The sequence below is a fragment of the Mixophyes fleayi genome, chromosome 6 (assembly GCF_038048845.1).
Source record: "Mixophyes fleayi isolate aMixFle1 chromosome 6, aMixFle1.hap1, whole genome shotgun sequence".
Lineage (NCBI taxonomy): Eukaryota > Metazoa > Chordata > Amphibia > Anura > Limnodynastidae > Mixophyes > Mixophyes fleayi.
The window spans coordinates 211,020,181-211,045,380 of NC_134407.1; the positions used below are offsets into that span (position 1 = coordinate 211,020,181).

At 41.7% G+C, this 25,200-nt stretch overlaps 1 protein-coding gene across 1 annotated transcript; it reads right to left on the reverse strand.

Annotated features, from left to right (window-relative positions):
* Positions 1-1,928: 1,928 nt before the first annotated feature.
* On the reverse strand, positions 1,929-18,678 carry LOC142160025 (uncharacterized). The gene is made up of 5 exons (XM_075214946.1): positions 18,596-18,678; positions 12,057-12,208; positions 7,896-8,087; positions 7,693-7,816; positions 1,929-4,285 (listed from the first exon to the last, which is right to left on the reverse strand). The coding sequence occupies exons 2-5, from the start codon at positions 12,138-12,140 to the stop codon at positions 2,589-2,591; spliced, it is 2,097 nt and encodes a 698-aa protein (XP_075071047.1). The 5' UTR covers positions 12,141-12,208; positions 18,596-18,678; the 3' UTR covers positions 1,929-2,588.
* Positions 18,679-25,200: the final 6,522 nt, after the last annotated feature.

Sequence of the window (25,200 nt, forward strand, 5' to 3'; positions counted from 1 at the left end):
CACTCAAAACTCACCCGCTTCCTCCAAAGATGCTCTCGCACTGCTGAATGCCTCTGGAGGAAATCTCGCTCCCTGGCTGACTTCCTCTACTTTAAATTCATACTCTCTTCTTTCTCCTCTGCCCTCTACCTCGCTAAACAATCCTTCTTTAAGTCTCTCATTTCTTCTCAGTCCTCCAATCCCTGCCGCCTCTTTGCCACCTTCAGCTCCCTCCTCTCTGTCCCGCTTTCCCTCTCCGCCACTTTCTTCTCTTCCAAAATTGAGGCCATCAGACTGAACATCTCTTCATCCCCTTCTCCCGCCACCCTCATCGCTTCACCTCCCCCCATCAAACAACTCTGGTGCTCCTTCAGCCCTACAACCGGTGAAGAAGTTCGCTCCCTTATTCTTTCCTCTCCACCCTCTACCTGCCCTCTCGATCCCATCCCCTCTCACCTCCTTCGCTCTCTTTCTCCTACTGCCTGCTCTTACCTAGCACACCTTTTCAACCTATCACTCTCCTCTGGTGTAGTACCCTCCTCTTTTAAACACGCTCTTATCTCTCCTATCTTCAAAAAAACCAATCCTGACCCCACCTCTCTTGCTAATTATCGCCCTCTCTCTCTTCCCCCTATGCCTCCAAATTACTTGAGCGGATTGTCTGCAGCCGCCTAACCAGGCACCTTGCGGACAATTGCCTCCTTGACCCTCTCCAATCTGGCTACCGCCCCCTCCTGGAAAAATTGGACAGTAGCCCTATTGTCTGGGGCTCATGCAGTGTCAGAGTTGTACCGTATTCTTCTTTAATAGTTGAGATTTCATGTTAATTTGTGAAAAGTTCTAAAACAAATCAGTTGTCAGTCCATACATACAAGTCTATTCCAAGGCCCAGTACACACAGTCAGCAATGGACAGTCCATACAAGTCACAACGAATATATAAGGGGTAATGTACCCCCTACTGTAAATTATAAGGGGATCACAAGTCACATATAACTCCAGTCCATATAAAGGCACAAAGCCACAGTGTATTCATTTTATACAGGTCAAGGATCTCCAAGATGATTTCTAATGTAATTCATAATGAGCGAGCAATTGCTTATACTATAACATTATCCTTATTAACACTTAAGTCAAGACTTCCGATCTTACATATATTATCATCATTTGTTTTATAAAATAAATAACATTTGTGGAAATCACCATCCCGATAGAAAAGGTATAGTTTTATTGTGCACCGATTAAATGGACATGAATCCATCAGGTGACACATCAACCAAAACCCCAAACCGTAGCCCGTTCTGCATACACAACACGCATCATCAACGGACAGTGAGAATTAAAGCTGGAGAGAAATGTGTGGGGACATGGGGTACTTATAGAATCTGTCCCCTTCGTTATATGGTTATATAAACACGGAATTTAAATTATGGGGAGGTGGAAATTCTCCACTGGAAATATAAAGTGGAAAAATGAAAATAAAAAATGTTAAATCTGATGTCCAAAGGGTTCATATAGGATTTGGATATGAATGATAAGGCAGCAATGGGAATGAGGGTCATTTTTATTTTACCAACTTTGACTTTGGAAACAAAGCAGCGTGCTCCCCTACTGTCTGTGTCAAGCATGGAAGTGTCTATTTAAAAATGGAAGTTTCGATACCATCGTAATTCACTTGATTGTAATTTGTTGAACATGTGGCAGGAAGGGATATTTTTTTCCGCTAAAAGGCTCCAAATATATATGTCTCTCCATAGTGAAAAGTTGACAACACTGAACCAAGGTTTTACATTTTTACACTAATCCAAAAATTCATCTATTTATATATACCACTAGTATAACGCCACAGTTCCTAGGAATTATATATTCTTTGAAAGCCATTCGTGTTCGTTGTAAATATAGGTAAATCTACATAAAATAGCCAAAAACAATGTAAAGGTGAATTTGATTTTTAATTAAGTTATATTAGATTTAGCAAAATCATTAGCATATTAATGATGTGTAAACATATTAAACGTGGTAATAAAACTACACTTAAATGTAGATTCAAGTATTATTCACAAAAAGGAACTTTTGCAATTCTTTCCTTCCCTGAAGGTAGTCACAATAGTCCTTTTCTAACTAATAGAATGCTTGTTTCCCCTCATTTGAATAGAATGTCACTGGAGCCGTTAGTAGAGGTGATGAAATGCAGGTGAAATAGATTTCTAACACAAGTAGCAAATCACCACCATGCCATACCTATAATTTTCAATGTACTACTATTCATTTAATATAAGAACAAAAAGCACACAAAACCAGCAACAATTTATTTGGCAAAACCATTGGTAAACGTCCTTGCACAAAGTCACAGATCACCAGTGAAATCAATAGTGTATGTGGGTTGTCCCCACTGGTCAATTAAGGGACTTGCATCCTGTTTTGAAAGATAAATATAACTGATAAATTATATTAGCAGCATTATTTCTAATTTGAAAGTATAATACAAAAAAACATTATTATTACTGATAGTCAAACGGATTTCCTGCAAAACAATAACAATACATATTCTGCGAGAATTCCCTGATGACTTACAATGTGTGTTAATGGTACAATTCTGTTATACAGACTTTATGATTTCCCGTCTTTGTGAATTTTTTGGTGACGAAAAAGTTGTAATTTTTTTGCAAAACATTCCCCACATTCCGAGCACAAATATGGTTTATCCTCTGTGTGGCTTCTCTGCTGTATAACAGCACCTAACTTACGGATAAAACATTTCCGCCATTCAGAATTACACCTTGGTTCTTCTCCTGTGTGAATTCTTTGGTGTACAGCAAGTTCTATGTTACTGATAAAATGCTTCCCACATAAAGGACAAGAACGTGACCTCTTCTTCCTTGTGTGCATTTTCATATGTCTTGCAAGATATGCATGACTAATAAAATATTTTCTACACTCTGTACAAAAATTTGGATTCTTTCTGGTGTGGATTGTCTGATGATTAGTAAGATTTCGTCTTTTCATAAAACATTTTCCACATTCAGAGCAAGAATATGGTTTCTCCTCTGTGTGAATACTTTGATGCTTGACAAGTTCTGAGTTAATGGTAAAAGAGGTGTCACATACAGGGCAATAATTTGGTTTCTCTCCTATGTGAATTTTCTGATGTCTAAGAAGATTTGAATTACTGCTAAAACATTTTCCACAGTTGACACAAGAACATAGATTCTTTCTAGTGTGGATTTTCTGATGAGTAGTAAGATTTGATGTTTTTGTAAAACACTTCCCACAGTCAGGACAAGAATATGGTTTCTCTTGTGTATGAATCTTTTTATGACGTAGAAGCTTTGAGTGACTGATAAAACATTTTCCACATTCAGAACAAGTGTGTGATTTGTGCAATGTGTGAATTTTCTTATGTGTAACAAGTCCCGATTTACATTTAAAACACTTCCCACATTCAAAACACAAGAATGACGTGCCTATCGATTGATGTCCCTGCTCATTTTTCCTCTGCACCTCCTTAGGAGTAGATATATGTTGTGCATTATCTGTGTGTGTATAAACATCAGTGTCTGTGTGATACCCTTCTGTACGCGAGGCGGATTCCTCCTTACTAGAAGTAGATATATATTGTGTGTGATCCGTGAGAGCATAAATATCAGTGTCTGTGAGGTCTTCTTCACATGGGATTGATTCCTCCTTAATACAAATAGATGTGTACTGTATATGACCTGACGGTGTATAAAGGTCAGAGTATATGAGATTTTCTTCACACGAGACGGATTCATCCTTAATAGGAGATGAATATTGTGCATCTGTGAGTGTATAAATCTCAGAGAGATTTCCTTCTTCACCCATTAATGATTTCTTCATTAAATAACTCTGTGCGTACGTATGGTCTAAAAGGACCGAATTACATTTATTTATGCGTTTATAACAGTTAGCTGCATTTTGGTTTCCTTTTTCATATGATATTGGTTCCTCTTTGATATGACTAGATGTATATTGTGTATGATCTTTGGGTGTATAAATATATGGGATATTTCCTTTTTCATATGATATTGGTTCCTCTTTAATGTGAGTTGATGTATTTTGTGTCTGATCTGTGTGTGCGTAAAGACCAGTGTACGGGAAATGACCTTCCTGAAATGAACTTGATTTCTTAGTAACATTCTCCAGCCAGATGATAGTGCCTTGTTTCTCTGATGATGAGTAGTTTGCAGTTTCTATACTTCTAACAATATCATCTTTATTCATACGATCCAGTGAAGAAATAGGGATGCCAGATCCTTCAGACTTATTTCTGGCCTCCGTTAAATCTGCTACAAAGACATTGAGAAGGATTAGACACAATGTAGTTGTGGGCTAGCTTTTTAGCCACTGTTTTAAATTTGCCATATTTATTTAAAAAAAAAAAAACCACAACCCAAAAAACCAGTACAAATATATATATTGATGACAAAAAGTGGCGATCTCATTGGAGAACCCTTTATTGTATGAACAGCTATATTATTGTCCTCATTTTAGGATATCTTCCTTTGTCAGATGTTGAAGAGGAACCATCAAACTCATGTTACACTCACCATACATCATAACATTGTTGTTGTTTTTTTTGTTTTTTTTACATTTTCAACTTTTTAAAATGCAAAATGATAAGTGAAAAATAGAGCCGATATGTGACTAACAAATGATAACAGAAACACCACATATCACTCGTCATTCTGCTTTTTCAAAAGCACTTCACATGCCATAAAGGGACCCTTCCAGAAACTGTATTTTTAACCACGTAGCAAAATAATGAGTGAAACATAATCTATTGAAACACTATGAGTAAAACATGATTCTCATTTTTGACCCCAAATGATGATGTCCTAAAACTAAATACACACAGATTTGACGTTTAATCATGGCAAATTATTATCCAAGTATACCATGATGAGATCCATTCATTTTATACCCAGTGGCCTCTTTATTAGGTACTCCTTTCTAGAACGGGGTAGGATAATTCTTTGCCCCCCCTAACAGCCTAAATTCCTCAAAGCTTGGATTCAACAAATGCTAGAAACATTCCTTAAGGATTCTGTTCCATGTATACATGATAGCATCAAACCGAGTCGGCTGCACAATCAGGCTGCATATCTCTGGTTCCACCACATCCCTAAGGTGCTATATTGGTTTGTAGCCAATATAGCACCTTTGAACTAATTGTGATGGTTGTGGAACCAGCTTGAGATGAAGTAAAGGGATGCACATGGTCAGCAACAATACTCAGGTAGGCTGTGGCATTTAATTGATGCTCAATTGGTATTAATGGTCCTAATGTGCGACAAGAAAATGTTCCACACACTATTATACCACCAGCAACAGCCTACATAGTCCAGTGGCCTCCACAGTCACCAGATCTCAATCCAACAGAGTACCTTTGGGATAGGGTGGAATGGGAGATGTGCTCCCATCACACATACAGTCATGGCCAAAAGTTTTGAGAACACAAATGTTATTTTTCACAAAGTCTGCTGTCTCAGTTCTTATAATGGCAATTTGCATATAGAATGTCATGAAGAGTGATCAGATGAATTACAATTAATTTCAACATTTCCACTGCATTTCAGCCCTGCCACAAAAGGACCAGCTGGCATCAGGTCAGTGATTCTCTCGTTAACACAAGGACAAGGCTGGAGATCACTCTGTCATGATGATTGAGTTAGAATAACAAACTGGAAGCTTTAAAAGGCGGGTAGTGCTTGAAATTATTGTTCTTCCTCTGATAACCATGGTTATCTGCAAGGAAACATGTGCAGTCATCATTGCTTTGCACAAAAAGGGTTTCACAGGCAAGGATATTGCTGCTAGTAAGATTGCACCTAAAATCAACCAGTTATCGGATCATCAAGAACTTCAAGGAGAGAGGTTCAATAGCTATGAAGAAGGCTTCAGGACGCCCAAGAACATCCAGCAACGCCAGGACTGTCTCCTAAAGTTGATTCAGCTGCGGGATCCGGGCACCACCAGAGCAGAGCTTGCTCAGGAATGGCCGCAGACAGGTGTGAGTGCATTTGCACACACACAGTGAGGTGAAGACTTTTGTAGAATGGCCTGGTGTCAAGAAGGCCAGCAAAGAAGCCACTTCCCATCTGGAAAAACATCAGGGACAAACTAATATTCTGCAAAAGGTAGAGGGATTGGACTGCTGAGGACTAGGGTAGTCATTTTCTCTGCTGAATCTCCTTTCGGATTGCTTGGGGCATCTGGAAAAACGCTTGTCCGGAGAAGGAAAGGTGAAGATTACCATCAGTCCTGTGTCATGGCAACAGTAAAGCATCCTGAGAACAGGATGAGAACCCCATGTGTGGGGTTGCTTCTCAGCCAAGGGAATGGGCTCACTCACAATTTTGCCTAAGACCACAGCCATGAATAAAGAATGGTACCAAAACATCCTCCAAGAGCAACTTCTCCCAACCATCCAAGAACAGTTTGGTGATGAACAATGCCTTTTCCAGCATGATGGAGCACCTTGCCCTTAGGCAAAAATGATAACTAAGTGGCTCGGGGATCAAAACATCGTAACGTTGGGTCCATGACCAGAAACTCCCCAGACCTTAATCCCATTGAGAACTCGTGGTCAATCCTCAAACAAAAACCCACAAATTCTGACAAACTCCAAGCAATGATTACGCAAGAATGGGCGGCCATCAGTCAGTATGTGGCCCATAAGTTGACTGACAGCATGCCAGGGCGAATTGCAGAGGTCTTCAGAAAGAAGGGTCAACACTGCAAATATTGTCTATTTGCATAAACTTAATGTGATTTTCAATAAAAGCCTTTGACACTTATGAAATGCTTGTTATAGTATACTGAAGTAACATTACAACATCTGACAAAAAGGTCAAAAAGCACTGAAGCAGCAAACTTTGTGAAAACCAATATTTGTGTCATTCTCAAAAATTTTGGCCATGACTGTATTATTGGCCTATGTGCCCCGACTATTCACCATTATCGCTCCTGCAATTTCCCATATCCCCCAACACGCGCACATGACTCACCATAGACCACAACACACTCCAACACAATCACCTCCATTCCAGTCCTACTAGTGGCCATGCAACCTCACAGGCCCCCCTGATAAGCACTTCTTCAGTGCACGCATCCTCTGCCGGATGAGTTGGGTGACGCATACTTTCTACATCGAACAGCTCAGATGCGTGCACGGCTGACAGCGGCACTAGGGCGCACACATCCCTGAACACAAGGATGGTGTGGACTTTTAATAAAGTAGTCGCATGTTTATGGGACTGATTGATTCCTTTGTTATAGATACAGATAACTCTGAGGCATTTTTTAAGTGTTTTGTCATTATATACATATAATAGATCTGTGACTACAGAGGAAATAGACATAAATATGCTGTATATTTAAGCATTGTATATGTTTTTGAGTATATACATTTGAAATACATTAAACATTACCTCATGTTAAATGCTACTCTGCATCATCCCATGTTATTTGTGCAGGATGACAAAAATGATTTTACAGAACCGAGGAGAGATTAATGTCTATGTGAACAACCACCTCCCCTAAATTTACCTGGACTAGAGATGGAGGAGGAGATGGATGAAAAGACACTAGTGTGCATAAGCCCTTTACAACTCTTCTCCCTACTTAACATCCCCCAAAATAACAATTAATTATTAGGCTAAGACATATACATAATGGTTAAGCCTCCTCTTACCGATTGATGTGAGGGGCCAGTCAGTTTCCATCATGACGTCCTTGTACAGATCCTTGTGTCCTTCTAAATACTCCCACTCCTCCATGGAGAAATAGACAGTGACATCCTGACACCTTATAGGAACCTGACACACACAATGATACAGTCATCACCCAGACACATCCCCTGGTGTTACTGTATAATGTCCCATTCCCAGCAGTCACCTCTCCAGTCAGCAGCTGAATGATCTTGTTGGTGAGTTCTAGAATCCTCTGGTCATTGTTTCTCTCATGTATCAGTGAGTGAGGTGGAGGTTCCATGATGGGGCTCTGGGTCCTGCTCCATCCTCCTGACACATGGGAGCTGCTGCTGGGTGTCACATGCTCACCAGATGTCTTCTCCACTACTGTGTAATTCTATCAGTATCAAGAAAGAAAAATAAATAAATATGAATGCAAAAAAAGAGATTAATTAGAGAACATATTAATGCTCTACAATTGATTTTATATGAATGAGGTAAAAGTTATGTCACTGACATTATCCCCTTTCCCACATCAGAACTTGCATTGGTACACTTTAGCACCAAGTCCAGCAACGCAGGTGCCTTCACCACCTCCCAGAAAATAAGGACCAGCAATCGGGGCAGGCAAATAGTGTGCCCCCCCACTCCCATGCTACCCACAACCAACCATGGGAACAAGAAGAGGAATAAAGACTGGCTCAGAGAGAACCAAGACTAACTTGTTAGAGGGAATGCCTAGGTTTAGAGGGAATCATCATCATCATCATCATCATCATCATCACCAATGCCTAGGTTTACTTTGGACTGTCCAGACTGTTGATCCTTCACTTGTGTGTGCCTGCCAAAATCAGGGCAACACCTGTGTTTTATCATTGTCTTCCCGGCAGTAGAAGTTAGAACCCTAATGATCTGGAATATGCCCAAACCAGTTACATCGAAGGATCATCATAAATATTGGATGGCTTGTAATGCATGATTTATGTATATTATTTTTTACCTTATTGTTATTCATAGGTTGCATGTAATTGATAAAATATGTTTTAAAGGGCTACAGCTATTTCAGCACAAAGTACTGTTCCTGTCAATGATATTTGCCTTGGTGTTAGGAATCCAGACCCATGTTAACCTAAGAGTACTGGGCATGGGAGACAGTCTGCGGTACAAGCTTGAGGCTGCTGGTCCTCTCATGGAGTCGTTCCCAGTCTTGGGTGCATTCTCCACTGTTAGTCAATGGTAAACAGACAGTAGGAACTCACAGTATTGTGACAGGGGCAGACCCTCCTGCACCTATAATGAATGTAAAGATGCCATCTAGTTATAAATGCCTTTGCATTTATAAATAAATGGGGTTTATCCACAGTAAGTTTCAGGAAGGATTCAGCCAGAATAACCAGCGAATATGTGTTGTAGCAACAACACATTGCTCAAGAAGTGTGAGCGGTTTCAGGTGTTGAAGGAGCCTGGTGGTGACAGCGATTACCCTCCTATAACTGGAGACACCTCGTTGGTTTACAGCTAACACTCTGTCAGTAAGTTGCTGGTTTGGCCAAAAGGCACCAGTAGGAGTGTTCCGAGTGCTGCACCTCCAGGACATAGTCAGGATAGTCATGAAACCGGCCGGTGGCAGTTCTGGAGACTCCTGGCCAGCTTTAGATGGATTCTGTAGTAGATGGAAGGTGCGCTGTATCTTGGGAGAGCCTGGCAATTTTAGACTCCTACGATTCCATAAAGCATGGCAGAGTGAGGGGTCAAAGTAAGTCCATCCCTACACAGCTTTGTCTGGTGGTAGCAGTGGGATAAACCCAGGCAGCTATTTCAAGACTACAGGTTTAGGGTTACCCTGTAGAGGAGTAAATACAGTAGAAGAAGACACAAAGAATGTCCAAGGCAGAGTGCCAGGAAAAAAAAAAATATTGTTCCCCTTCACGATGAGGAGGGTGCCATGACGTTTGGAGCTAGTTCAGCCAACAGTAGCAAAGAAGCCCCTGGAGGAGGATCTTAACAGCAGCCGTTCCCAAAGAGACAACCAAGCAATACTCAGAGCTGAACTTCCCGGAACACTAGGTCTGTCCCAAAGCTTGAGCTGGAACTCCCTAATGGAGACAACTTTGGTAAGGAAACAGCTGGCAAGATTAGGAGCCGGTGAAACAAAAGCAGAGCAATTTTTTTCTGTTCAAGTGTGGCTCCACAACCTGTAGCGCCCAGTAAAGAGGTACCAGCTGCAGAGACTCGGACATCAATTACTGTGAGTCTTTATTGATCCAGTTGCTGTATTGCAGAGTCACACTTCCAAAGTTATTGTGGCAAATGGAGACCAGCAAAAAGATCCCGTGGCAGTCATTGACGGCCTCCCTACATATGTACTCCTGGGAAATGATCTTCAGGATGATCCCCACCAACACTGAGGAATCAAAACAAGTTTCTAGACCTGACAAAGCACAGTAATCAACAGGTGTCAAAGCCCCCAGTAGAATGCCTTTATCTGGCAGGTAGTGAGGACTGCAGGAGGAAGTTCAAGAAGCTCAGCTCCCTGACCAAACTCTGGAAGATATGATCTGTCAATCTGGCAATGGCCTGGCACTAGAGGATGATATACAATGTAGCCAGGAATGTAGAAGGAGATAGGCCTCCTTTTGGGCATGTTCCATGGGGCTTTCAGATGCAGCTATCATCAGTTCCCCAATAAATCCCTGTGGCTGGACACTAGTGGAGGCACAACCATAAAGCACCCAACAGGGAACTTTTTCTGGCCCAGATTGTCAGATAATGTACGATCCTTCTGTATGTCCTCCGATATTGGCCACTGGTTTGGGCCCTCAATGAGGAAGCTTTTCACAGATTGTTATGCACACAGTACCCATCGTACGGGACCCTTTGATCTGTTCTGGGAGTTTTTGGAGGAAGGGCTAGCTACATAAGATACTTCTGTGGTGGAGCATGTAGTCATAGGAATAGGGCAGACAGTTCTAGAAGAGCAGACCAAGCAGTTGTCTTGATGAGCACAACAGACAGTGTTTAAGAGGAAGGCCGAGGGTGCTAATTCTGATGCCCACACATCAGACCAAAGCTGCTTGGGCTACACTGTCTCATAGTGCCGGAGTGACACCGAATATATAGTGTTATTTGATCGAGATGGCAAGTAGCAGCGCACCTACCATATAAACATCATTATCACCATTTATTTATAGAACGCCAGCAATTCCACAGCGTACAGAGAACTCACTCACATCAGTCCCTGCCCCATTGGAGCTTACAGTCTAAATTCCCTAACATACACACAGACAGACTAGGGTCAATTTGTTTGTAGCCAATTAACCTACTAGTATGTTTTTGGAGTGTGGGAGGAAACAGGAGCACCCGGAGGAAACCCACGCAAAAACGGGGAGAACATACAAACTCCACACAGATAAGATCATGGTCGGGAATTGAACTCACGACCCCAGTGCTGTAAGGCAGAAGTGCTAACCACTGAGCCACCATGCTGCCCCAACATGCTATAAGTCTGTAGTAATGATTTGCTGCTTACTGATGGAGGAGCCAGGTAGTAACCCACTAGAAGGCAAATCAGTTTGCTGGGGCAAACAGCTCGGTGCCACTTAGACGTTTACTCCAGCCCTTTGAGGAGCTATTCTGTAGAAAACCAGGAAGAATTTCCTCTGTGTCATAATATAAAGAAACCGATGAGCACAGACCAGTTGGGCAATACATTTAATGGGTCTCATAAGAGGAAAAGAATATGTATGGAGGTATTGGAGACGCTGTTGTTAGGTGTTGTCCATGGGCAGCCTCAGCTGTGATGGCCCCAGGAAGGGCAAATAACTGGGATTTTACTTTGTGGTCAGTAAAAGTATAAACAATGTAAAAGAGCTGTAGCCACCCTGGGGACAGACCAATCTTGCCAAAGACGATTCATAGGTGCGCTAAGGGTCGGCACTTGCAACTGCTCTTAGCAGAACTATGCACTCAGACGGCCGGCAAACACACACATAAGAAATACTATAATGTCTGGAGCTCTGGATGTCGCTGAAAGACTGAAAGAGGTTAATTCAGGGGGGTTACCAGAGCTAAGCTGCGCATGTTAATTATCTCCAGACCTGGTGGCCCAGGAAGGATTCAGCCAGAGAAACCAGCAAATAGATGTTGCAGCAGTTACATATTGTTCCAGAAGGGCGAGTGGTCTCAGGTGCAAAGAAGTAGCCCAGAGGTGGCGGTGATTACCCTCCTACAACAAGGGAACCCCATGTTGGTGTGTAATTAACACTCACAGTTGGTGAATAGCTTGTTTGGAGTGGCAGAAAAAGCCCATCCCACCTCACCTTATTTTATTTATAGGAATACGAGCGACACTCCCAGAATCCCTCACCTCTCCAGTCAGCAGGTAGATTATTTCCAGCGTGATATTTAATATTCTCTCAGTTAAGCGCATCTGATCTTTGTCCATCTTCATCCTACAGATGATCTATACAGGACACGGTCACTGGTAGGTTTCACCTTCATGTGACCAAACAGCTTGATCTACAGATACAGATGTAAGATAATGTAAGACTGTAACCACATAAACATGTGTTGAGCAGAGTTTTCTCTATTTTGCTATGAAGATGCTGCACATACTTGTAATGGGTATAGAGCTCTAAATCAAATGCAAGGAATCAAGTTCTATCTTGTATTCAAATATACACAGGCAATACATTTACTCAAGCATCCCATCTACTCTAAAGCACACACACACACTTACAGTATGGATGCAAACATACATTACTGTGATTCCATATCATACTAATCAATTATATTCAGAAGCTCTTGCAAATTCTCCCCGTTTCCAATTGTCCTGCCCATGTCCTAGAACAGTGGTGGGCACTAGGCAGCCTGCGGAGCACTCATTTGCAGCCCCCAGCCCGATGCTCCTGTTGTCACTGCAAGCAAAGACTAAGGGCTAGATTTACTAAGCTGCGGGTTTGAAAAAGTGGGGATGTTGCATATAGCAACCAATCAGATTCTAGCTGTCATTTTGTAGAAGGTACTAAATAAATGAAAGCTAGAATCTGATTGGTTGCTATAGGCAACATCCCCACTTTTTCAAACCCGCAGCTTAGTAAATCTAGTCCTAAGTGTGACCTCATGCCTCTGCACACCAGAGGGAGGATACGCAGCAGAACCAATCAGAGGTGTGCGGGAGAGGTGCAGAGGAGATCCGAGTGGCATGTGGGGGAGTTTCAGAATACATTTGGGGATATTTTGTGACAAATGGGGGTCTGACAGCATATAGTGATATTTTAGAGCAAGTGGAAGATCTGAGTGGCAGGTGGGGACATGTTGGAATGAGTGATGTGTGGAGCCAAAGTTGTTTTGAAATTAAAGGTAACATGCAGCCCTTTTAGAGGTTGGAGGGCTGCACACGGGGTCCGATGAAGTACATTGGGATGCCCATCACTGTCCTAGAAGGACAAGAGGTGCAGCTAGTCCAACAAACATTTTCTTCACACACATTATTTCACATTTACCTTAGCAGTGCAACATTTTGCAATGTATGTAAACCTGGGTACACATTACAGAATATAACTGCAGATGCGATTTCTGTAACAATTTTACCGACGACTGAAAGTCCTGATGAGCATGTAGATCCATTTGTACACACCTACATCATTTACCTTCAGATCTGTGCTCTTCATCTGTCATAACCATCTGCTGAAAAGATAGTGACTCTGTACACGCTAAAGATATCTGCCTACACTGCTGGTCGTGAGTACATACACACTTCCACATTTGCCTGACATCGTTCATCGTTGATCGTGATTTTTAGGACGTTTATAAATCCACATTAAACTATACGATGTGATTTGTTACAATAAAACATGATCGTGGGAGCGTACCCACTAATGTGGTCCTTTATCGTGTGATCGGCACGATAATGGGATGAAAAACCTGTAATGTGTACCCAACTTAATCCTTGTCTGCCACTAAATTACAATCTGATTGCAACATGCAAAATACTGCTGCCAATCTTCTGTGTGGCAATATTTACAGAACCCACACAGTTGAGGGCTAAGCATATATAATATCAAGATTCTAATATTGGCCATGGAAATTAAACAACGTATGGTGAACAATATTTATTTATAATAATAAAATATATCTATAGGACAGGACAGTAGGTGACATGGATGGTGACACAGGGTGTGGAATAAAGTTACAGGTAATAATACAATATATCTACAGGACAGGACTAGTAGGTGACATGGATGGTGATACAGGGTGTGGAATAAAGTTACAGGTAATAATACAATATATCTACAGGACAGGACTAGTAGGTGACATGGATGGTGATACAGGGTGACACAGGGTGTAGAATAAAGTTACAGGTAATAATACAATATACCTATAGGACAGGACTAGTAGGTGACATGGATGGTGATACAGGATGACACAGGGTGTGGAATAAAGTTACAGGTAATAATACAATATACCTATAGGACAGGACTAGTAGGTGACATGGATGGTGATACAGGATGTGGAATATAGTTACAGGTAATAATACAATATATCTACAGGACAGGACTAGTAGGTGACATGGATGGTGATACAGGATGACACAGGATATGGAATAAAGTTACAGGTAATAATACAATATACCTATAGGACAGGACTAGTAGGTGACATGGATGGTGATACAGGATGACACAGGGTGTGGAATAAAGTTACAGGTAATAATACAATATACCTATAGGACAGGACTAGTAGGTGACATGGATGGTGATACATGATGACACAGGGTGTAGAATAAAGTTACAGGTAATAATACAATATACCTATAGGACAGGACTAGTAGGTGACATGGATGGTGATACAGGATGACACAGGGTGTAGAATAAAGTTACAGGTAATAATACAATATATCTATAGGACAGGACAGTAGGTGACATGGATGGTGATACAGGGTGACACAGGGTGTAGAATAAAGTTAAAGGTAATAATACAATATATCTATAGGACAGGACTAGTAGGTGACATGGATGGTGATACAGGATGACACAGGATGTGGAATAAAGTTACAGGTAATAATACAATATACCTATAGGACAGGACTAGTAGGTGACATGGATGGTGATACAGGATGACACAGGATGTGGAATAAAGTTACAGGTAATAATACAATATATCTATAGGACAGGACTAGTAGGTGACATGGATGGTGATACAGGATGACACAGGATGAGGAATAAAGTTACAGGTAATAATACAATATATCTATAGGACAGGACTAGTAGGTGACATGGATGGTGATACAGGATGACACAGGGTGTAGAATAAAGTTACAGGTAATAATACAATATACCTATAGGACAGGACTAGTAGGTGACATGGATGGTGATACAGGATGACACAGGTGTGGAATAAAGTTACAGGTAATAATACAATATATCTATAGGACAGGACTAGTAGGTGACATGGATGGTGATACATGATGACACAGGGTGTGGAATAAAGTTACAGGTAATAATACAATATATCTACAGGACAGGACTAGTAGGTGACATGGATGGTGATACAGGATGACACAGGGTGTAGAATAAAGTTACAGGTAATAATACAATATATCTATAGGACAGGACTAGTAGGTGACATGGATGGTGATACAGGATGACACAGGGTGTAGAATAAAGTTACAGGTAATAATACAATATATCTATAGGACAGGACAGTAGGTGACATGGATGGTGATACAGGATGACACAGGGTGTGGAATAAAGTTACAGGTAATAATACAATATATCTATAGGACAGGACTAGTAGGTGACATGGATGGTGATACAGGATGACACAGGTGTGGAATAAAGTTACAGGTAATAATACAATATATCTATAGGACAGGACTAGTAGGTGACATGAATGGTGATACAGGATGACACAGGGTGTAGAATAAAGTTACAGGTAATAATACAATATATCTATAGGACAGGACCAGTAGGTGACATGGATGGTGATACAGGATGACACAGGGTGTGGAATAAAGTTACAGGTAATAATACAATATATCTACAGGACAGGACTAGTAGGTGACATGGATGGTGATACAGGATGACACAGGGTGTAGAATAAAGTTACAGGTAATAATACAATATATCTATAGGACAGGACTAGTAGGTGACATGGATGGTGACACAGGATGACACAGGGTGTAGAATAAAGTTACAGGTAATAATACAATATATCTATAGGACAGGACTAGCAGGTGACATGGATGGTGATACAGGATGACACAGGGTGTGGAATAAAGTTACAGGTAATAATACAATATATCTACAGGACAGGACTAGTAGGTGACATGGATGGTGATACAGGATGTAGAATAAAGTTACAGGTAATAATACAATATATCTACAGGACAGGACTAGTAGGTGACATGGATGGTGATACAGGATGACACAGGGTGTGGAATAAAGTTACAGGTAATAATACAATATACCTATAGGACAGGACTAGTAGGTGACATGGATGGTGATACAGGATGACACAGGTGTGGAATAAAGTTACAGGTAATAATACAATATATCTATAGGACAGGACTAGTAGGTGACATGGATGGTGATACAGGGTGTGGAATAAAGTTACAGGTAATAATACAATATATCTATAGGACAGGACTAGTAGGTGACATGGATGGTGATACAGGATGACACAGGTGTAGAATAAAGTTACAGGTAATAATACAATATATCTATAGGACAGGACTAGTAGGTGACATGGATGGTGATACAGGGTGACACAGGGTGTAGAATAAAGTTACAGGTAATAATACAATATATCTATAGGACAGGACTAGTAGGTGACATGGATGGTGATACAGGATGACACAGGTGTAGAATAAAGTTACAGGTAATAATACAATATATCTATAGGACAGGACTAGTAGGTGACATGGATGGTGACACAGGACGACACAGGGTGTAGAATAAAGTTACAGGTAATAATACAATATATCTATAGGACAGGACTAGTAGGTGACATGGATGGTGATACAGGATGACACAGGGTGTAGAATAAAGTTACAGGTAATAATACAATATATCTATAGGACAGGACTAGTAGGTGACATGGATGGTGATACAGGATGACACAGGGTGTGGAATAAAGTTACAGGTAATAATACAATATATCTATAGGACAGGACTAGTAGGTGACATGGATGGTGATACAGGACGACACAGGGTGTAGAATAAAGTTACAGGTAATAATACAATATATCTATAGGACAGGACTAGTAGGTGACATGGATGGTGATACAGGATGACACAGGATGTGGAATAAAGTTACAGGTAATAATACAATATATCTATAGGACAGGACTAGTAGGTGACATGGATGGTGATACAGAATGACACAGGATATGGAATAAAGTTACAGGTAATAATACAATATATCTATAGGACAGGACTAGTAGGTGACATGGATGGTGATACAGGATGACACAGGGTGTAGAATAAAGTTACAGGTAATAATACAATATATCTAGAGGACAGGACTAGTAGGTGACATGGATGGTGATACAGGATGACACAGGGTGTGGAATAAAGTTACAGGTAATAATACAATATATCTATAGGACAGGACTAGTAGGTGACATGGATGGTGATACAGGATGACACAGGGTGTAGAATAAAGTTACAGGTAATAATACAATATATCTAGAGGACAGGACTAGTAGGTGACATGGATGGTGATACAGGATGTAGAATAAAGTTACAGGTAATAATACAATATACCTATAGGACAGGACTAGTAGGTGACATGGATGGTGATACAGGATGACACAGGGTGTAGAATAAAGTTACAGGTAAATAATACAATATATCTATAGGACAGGACTAGTAGGTGACATGGATGGTGATACAGGATGTGGAATAAAGTTACAGGTAATAATACAATATATCTAGAGGACAGGACTAGTAGGTGACATGGATGGTGATACAGGATGACACAGGGTGTGGAATAAAGTTACAGGTAATAATACAATATATCTATAGGACAGGACTAGTAGGTGACATGGATGGTGATACAGGATGTGGACTAAAGTTACAGGTAATAATACAATATATCTATAGGACAGGACTAGTAGGTGACATGGATGGTGATACAGGATGACACAGGGTGTGGAATAAAGTTACAGGTAATAATACAATATATCTATAGGACAGGACTAGTAGGTGACATGGATGGTGATACAGGATGATACAGGGTGTGGAATAAAGTTACAGGTAATAATACAATATATCTATAGGACAGGACTAGTAGGTGACATGGATGGTGATACAGGATGACACAGGGTGTGGAATAAAGTTACAGGTAATAATACAATATATCTATAGGACAGGACTAGTAGGTGACATGGATGGTGATACAGGATGACACAGGATATGGAATAAAGTTACAGGTAATAATACAATATATCTATAGGACAGGACTAGTAGGTGACATGGATGGTGATACAGGATGTGGAATAAAGTTACAGGTAATAATACAATATATCTATAGGACAGGACTAGTAGGTGACATGGATGGTGATACAGGATGACACAGGTGTAGAATAAAGTTACAGGTAATAATACAATATATCTAGAGGACAGGACTAGTAGGTGACATGGATGGTGATACAGGATGACACAGGATATGGAATAAAGTTACAGGTAATGATACAATATATCTATAGGACAGGACTAGTAGGTGACATGGATGGTGATACAGGATGACACAGGATGTGGAATAAAGTTACAGGTAATGATACAATATATCTATAGGACAGGACTAGCAGGTGACATGGTGATGACTGTTATATAGGATAAAACATATGATAAATTAGCTGGTGACACTTCACGATGTGCAGTAAATAACCACACACGGACTTACATGTAATCACCAGCTGCAGCCCCCTCCTCTGGACCTCTGATAGTACTGCCAGTACCAGGTAAGAGCTGTAGTACAGACAGCACCTGACTTCCTGGCTGGTATCTCTCGTTCTTGTAGCTTCTTATGATAATGAGACTTATGCCCTCTAGTGCTGACTCCGGGAACTGTTTGTGTTTTTATTTTCTTCAGGCTATTTGTGGATGTGCTGAAAGTAATAAACTATAAACATGGGGAACTAAACTAAGTTACTGAAGGGACTATAAAAGTTAAACTATCTGGAATAAAAATGTTGATCATTGTGAAACCCCTCTGGTCTGGTGTGCTGACACTTGTGGTACCCCATTCGCTGTCACCCTCCTCTTCTGCTCCAGCTGTGGCCTGGGCGTGACGTCCGCAACCAGGGGGTCCCCTGAATTCTCAGGGATTTCAACACGGTTACAATGGAGTGGCCACTTGTGGCGGTGCAGTGCGAATGTAAATATATAATGGGCGCCCGGCCATCTCAGTTCAAATAACGGAAATAAACTTTATTTAAACCTCTGCCTTCTTCTGCGTCTCATAAGAATAACGCACATAACTATAACAGTTTAACTATATAACATTTTGTCTGATAACTCCAACTCTTCTAGCATGCAATTAGCAGCAATAAAAAAACAGATCTGGCAGTTCACATACCCGATGTTATGGGCTACGTTGTTACACAGCAACAGTCAGAGCTAATCATGTACACTAATCATGTACACAGACAGACAGTAGTCATGGAACAGAGGTTCTTGCACTCTTCTTGTGCACTCCGTCCCTTACATCAGATACTCTACAACTGCAGCCATACTACCTTCATGCAGCCAGCCCTACTCACGGTATGAGGGGTACTTTCCAAGGGGCCTTCCTACTGAGGCTGTACAGACTGATTTCCCACTATCCAGGGATCTCCCTTCATCCCCCTCTATTGAAGTTGACAACAATTCCAAAGGGAACACTTCCAGATAGCTTCACACATCCAATTTCAGCGGGACAGTCCCGAATTTATGGCTTTGCCCGGCTGTCCCACCTGAGGAAATGTTTGTCCCATGGGTCGGGGATATTGGAGGGATGGTAGATCTCTAATGGGCAGCCTAATGCTTTACAGCACCTGGTTATTATGGTAGGTATTCAGCTGCTTGCCAATGCTATCTAACGCATATATATATATATATATATATATATATATATATATATAGTCTGTTTACCCATGCTTTTGAGCTACAGAATAGGGCTCTGCCAAGCTAGTCTGAAGCTTATTATTCTGGGGCGGAACTAATACCATCACCCGCTGACCAGCTCTCACCGTCTGACATGGCTACTATATACCTGTTTCTGGCCTTGTTGGTCTACTTGTAAGTGAGAGCAGGTTTACTCCATCAGCCACTTAAGTCTGTCCTGCAATTGCTCCATATATTTATAGATGGGTACCTGAGGCGTACTAAATGATCCCCACCAGCTTTCAAATACTAATTCCAAAGGTCCTCATGTTCTCTGGCTATATAGTAACTTGAACAGGGAGAACTCTGCTGATTCCTGATTACAGGCTTTGTTCCCAGAACCCCCCCCTCCCCCGTAGCAATTCTTTGAGAGCCCCATTAAACCTCTTGCATAGTACGTCTGTCTGGGAGTGATATGGTGTAGTAGACGCAGTACTCCAAACATCTCCCATGTGGTCTGCATCAGTTCGGCCTTGTACTGGAATCCCTGATCACTCAAAATCTCCTAAAGGAAGCACACTTGGCTAAAGATGTCCACCAGATCTTATGCAACATCTTTGAGGTAGCGGGTAGCATAGTCCACGAGAGTTAGGATAAACCCGGTTTGACTAGGCTTAGGCAAGGGGCCTAAAAGGCCACACTCTTGAATGGCTCCCCAACAATGGGCATACATTGTAAGAAGCATGTTACCCCCTTCACATCTTGATTGACCCTTGGCCACAAGAAACTGCGCAATACCCTAGACCTGTTTTCCAGACCCCAAGATGACCGGCTGGGGGAATATTGTGTTCCAAGGCTAGTAGTTGTGTTCTATAAGCCCATGGTACTACCAATTGCTTGGTTGCTGTCCATGGTTTCTGTGGTGACCGCATGCTGGCAACTCTGTACTGCAGTCCGCCCTCCCACTGATACCTTACTGCCCCAGGCATGACTGTGGGGTGCTGCACTGCACTGTGCACACAGCAAGGTAAGGTCCATCATTGGTCTGCTCTAAATGCTTTCCGGTCTACCAGCCCCACGTCTACCTCAGTGGTTGTCTCGTCAGCAGACAATATATACTCACTGGTGGCGGTTTATTGTTTTCAGCACCGGACTAAGCTTGGATGGCGGGTGAAGACTGTGGAGCTGGAGCAGAGCCAGTAATTTATCCTTCTTTTGTCTCCCAGTGGTGGTAATTTAAATCTGTCGGTCCAGCAGGACCTGGGACCAAAGTAGAAAGTTGGGATGAATACGGGTTATAGAAGCTCTCCAAGTCCCTGAACCCTTTGATCCCTTATTTAAACAGGCTGCAAGTGGTTCCTCATGTTAGTTGTGGTCTCCCCCAGCATCTGCTGGAACTGATAGACTACTTTATCTGCCAGTGGTGCCTATAGCTCTCCTCCTTACAGTATGCAACATGGGGTGTTCCATTCCTTGCTCCTGGAAAAGATCCACCGCTGTGAGTGCTACTGATATGGCCAGCTGTACCAGTATAGTGATGTAGTTCCTGTCCCTGGTAACAGTCCACGAAAACAGTTGAAAGCCCGATGTGGTTCAAGCTGGATACACACTACAGGTTTTTCACCCGAATATAGGGCTGATTACACGATAAACGTCCGTTAGGTCTGATATCGCATTAATGTGTAAACTACAATGATCATGTTTTATCGTACCAAAGCACATTGCTGTAGGTTTAGTACATCTGTGTACACCCTGCGTTCGTAGCACAGCACATGTTAAGTGGAGAAAAGTGTATTCATCAAGAAATATATAAGCATCTCCTGTAGCATAGGCATATGTGAAAAGGATTCTCTCCTCTGGAACCACTCCTTGGTCCAACAAGTCCGATTCTGTCTTCTTCTTTCCCTATGGTTGAGTGTTTGCAGCGTTTGTGCCATGGCGAGAAGCAACAAAGCTTGAGCTTTTCGTTTATTTGAAGGAATGATTATTATATTTCAATACATTGTAACAAGTGTACAGTTGTGAACGGAGTTGCCAAAAATATACAATGCAGAACTAATGGAAAAAAAGGGCGATGATGGTATTTCCTGTTTCTGCGTGTATGTTTGGGGGTGTTGTGTGCGCTGAGGTTCAGCCCTTTGTTTAAATGATGTTTGCATTTTTTTCTGCAGGAACAGCAGATATCTGTAAAGTGTGTATGAAGTCAAGATAGTGCATACTTGCCAACTCTCCCTGAATGTCAGGGAGACTCCCTGAAATAGGGGTGATCTCCCTCACTCCCTGAAGAGTCTTCCATTCACCCTGATGCTGAGCCAGTATAAGACATGGTTGGCTTCGCCATCTGTGGCATGATGACACAGTTCAGAAATTTTGTCCTTTGTCCATGTATTAATGCCTATGGAGATGGCCATTTTCATGGAGACACAGATTTAATTAAAGACTGACAGATAAGACAACATGACTTCAGTAATGGAGACAGAAATGTAAAAGACACTTCAGTCTCTAGAGATTCATTAGCTGTTTTTCTTTAACGCATAGTTACCTACTGTCCCGGAATGTTCGGGACACTCCCGCATTTTTGGGAGACCTGCCAGGCTCCCGGGAGAGCATGGCAACCTCCCGATTCTCACCCCCGCAATAGATAAGTGGCGGAGGGGGGGGGTTTAATATTGCAAATATTGTGTCATCCTGGCCACGCCCCCTGTTGTAATTGGCCAAAATTGTGCCACCCGTTTAGGGGGCGGGGTTAAATGATGCGATTCATCAAGTCCCGCCCCCACATGCCAACCTTCCCCGGAATCTCCCTGACGCCAATGAAAAAAAGTTGGCAAGTATGAGATAGTTTGAGATGATGAAAATCACAGATCTGACTGTAAATCATGTAAAACGTGTGTAGTGTGTATGCATGTATCGACATGCTGATCAGGACTTTCAGTTATTGGTAAAATCCTTAACAATATCGCATAAGGAGAAATTTTCTGTAGTGTGTACCCAGCTTCACAGGGTAACTGACTGCACAATCGCACTGGACACCACAGGCTATCAAGTGAGGATCTATCATATTAGACCAAGTACCAGACCAAACTCAGAGAGTTAAGAATTGCCAATCAGGTAGCCAGATGAGATGGTTCCCTCCCTGTACCCAGAAGCCCAGACCTGTAAGAATATGGGAAAGGGTAAAAATGAGATCCAGATAGACCAGAATGACAGTAGTGGCTGGGGATTATGGTTGCAGTTGGATGGTTGTAGAGCAAGGGTCCAGAGATGTCAACTAAGAGGATTGTGAAGTGTCTCCTTGGATTCCCCCTTGAACGCTGCAGGTCTGCACTTCAATTTGTTCTCACCGAAAGTGAGCTGACATTAAGCCGGGTCACTAACTTGCTGGCAGTTATAAGGAGAATAACTTGGTGCCCATAGATGTGTGCCCCAGGGATTGGCTCCTGGGTTATGTATTTGTATTGGTGTCTTTCCCCATTTAATGTTATGTTACATGGTTAAGTGTGATTGTGTAATTATTCTTAAGAGTTATAGCTCTTGTGGTGAACTTGGCTAAGTAAAACCTTATGTTCTTTATTCAGCTATCTTCTTAGGTATAACAATTATTACCCCATAGTACTGGAGGTGGGCGATAATCTAATCCTCCTCATTCTCTGCCGGTTGGTCGGGTATATTCTCCATCTCCCTGGAGTAATTCCTGCAGTGAGAACAGCACATTCCTGTAACAGAAGAGTGTGGGGTGACCCAGGAAAAATACATTAGGAGGAGGTATCTCATCCCACCCCAGCTAATGAGGTTGTCCACTTCCAGACCTGCAGTGGACAACACTTAGGGGTATATTTACTAAACTATTCGTTTGAAAAAGTGGAGATGTTGCCTATAGCAACAAATCAGATTCTAGTTATCATTTATTTAGTACATTCTACAAAATGACAGCTAGACTCTGCTATAGGCAACATCTCCACTTTATCAAACCCGCAGTTTAGTAAATATACTCCTTATTGTTAAATAAGTTATTGTTACATGTGGATATCCGCCTAAGTGTGTCATCGGTGAGACTGAGGGGGTAGAGCAGCGATCTGTTAGCACTCTCACCCCGACAGAACCTCTATTTACAGAGTATTGTGGCAGCAGTATTAGCAAAATCGCTAGAAGTACATATTGGCATACAGGCACCTAACAAGAAAAGCATGAGCCTTTTAACCATATTAAATAACATTTTTATCCCTTTATGTCATTCAGTTACCTTCTCTCTGTTCTCTTTGCTTCATTATGGAGAACTTACTCAAGCAAGACGTTAATGTAGATCACCCAGGCTGATTACAACGTAAGCAGGGCCGCCATCAGGGGGGTACAGGGGGTACTGTTGTACCAGGCCCGAGCTCACCAGGGGGCCCGGTACAACAGTGCGACAGAAACTTACCTGGGGGCCCGCTGTTTTGCAGTCCGCTACTCTGCGCTGATGTCTTCAGCCTGGCTGTCACCGTGACAGCCAGGCACCAGAATGCGATCATTCTGTGTCAACCAGGGGGGGTGGGGCGCTCACCTGGAAGGGGGGGGGGGGGGGGGTTAGGGCCCTACTGGGCCCCATGATTTCTAATGGCGGCCCTGAACGTAAGCAACTGCAAAACAGTAGCTGGTAATTGCAAATCAGAATTTCGCTCTTCAAGACAAAGGATCCACAACAAAGCCTGTTGCCCCTTTCCTGTCTGTAGAGTATCCTGAAAGATACTCTACAGAAAGACGAGATTCCGGCACACCTGAGAAATAACGTTGGCTGACAGCAGATGTGGCTAAGCTTGTCTTGATTTTATTTATTGTTTTTGCTCTGGAATACACTGTTTCCTTCCTACATTGGCTCTCATTAAATTTCAAAATTGCTGGGCTTACTACACCTCTACCCCATTCCTTACACGGTGTGCCTAAGCATGGTACTGTAGTACTCTCCAATGGCTTCAGAAAGTGCTGATCTTTAAGGTAAGCCAAGTTTAGTTGGGCCTTATACCAAAACGGCACCGGGACAGCTTTTCAAGTATCATATGAAAAGAAAAGTGCAGGAACAGGGTAAGAATCCTGGATAGCGTTAATTAAAGAAAGCAGATGGCTTCCTGCAGCGGTCACTTTGAAACTAAATTATGCTTATAAAGGGATACTTCTAATTGGCTAGTTTGATTCTACTCTAATTGCATGCTTGAAAAACAGATGAAAAACTATAACAAAAAGCATTCAAAATCTAGCGTAGTACATATAAAAATATGTTTGTGACAGTTCCCTTTGTTAACAAAGTTTTCTTCTTAATAAAGGGGAAGTTGCTAGAAAATGGGAGAAAGGCAAAAATATAGACAAAATAGTATAAAAAAAAGTAAATGACCCACAATATGTAATCATATTTAAAGTGTTTAATAAATGTTGTTTGAGTTTAAATAA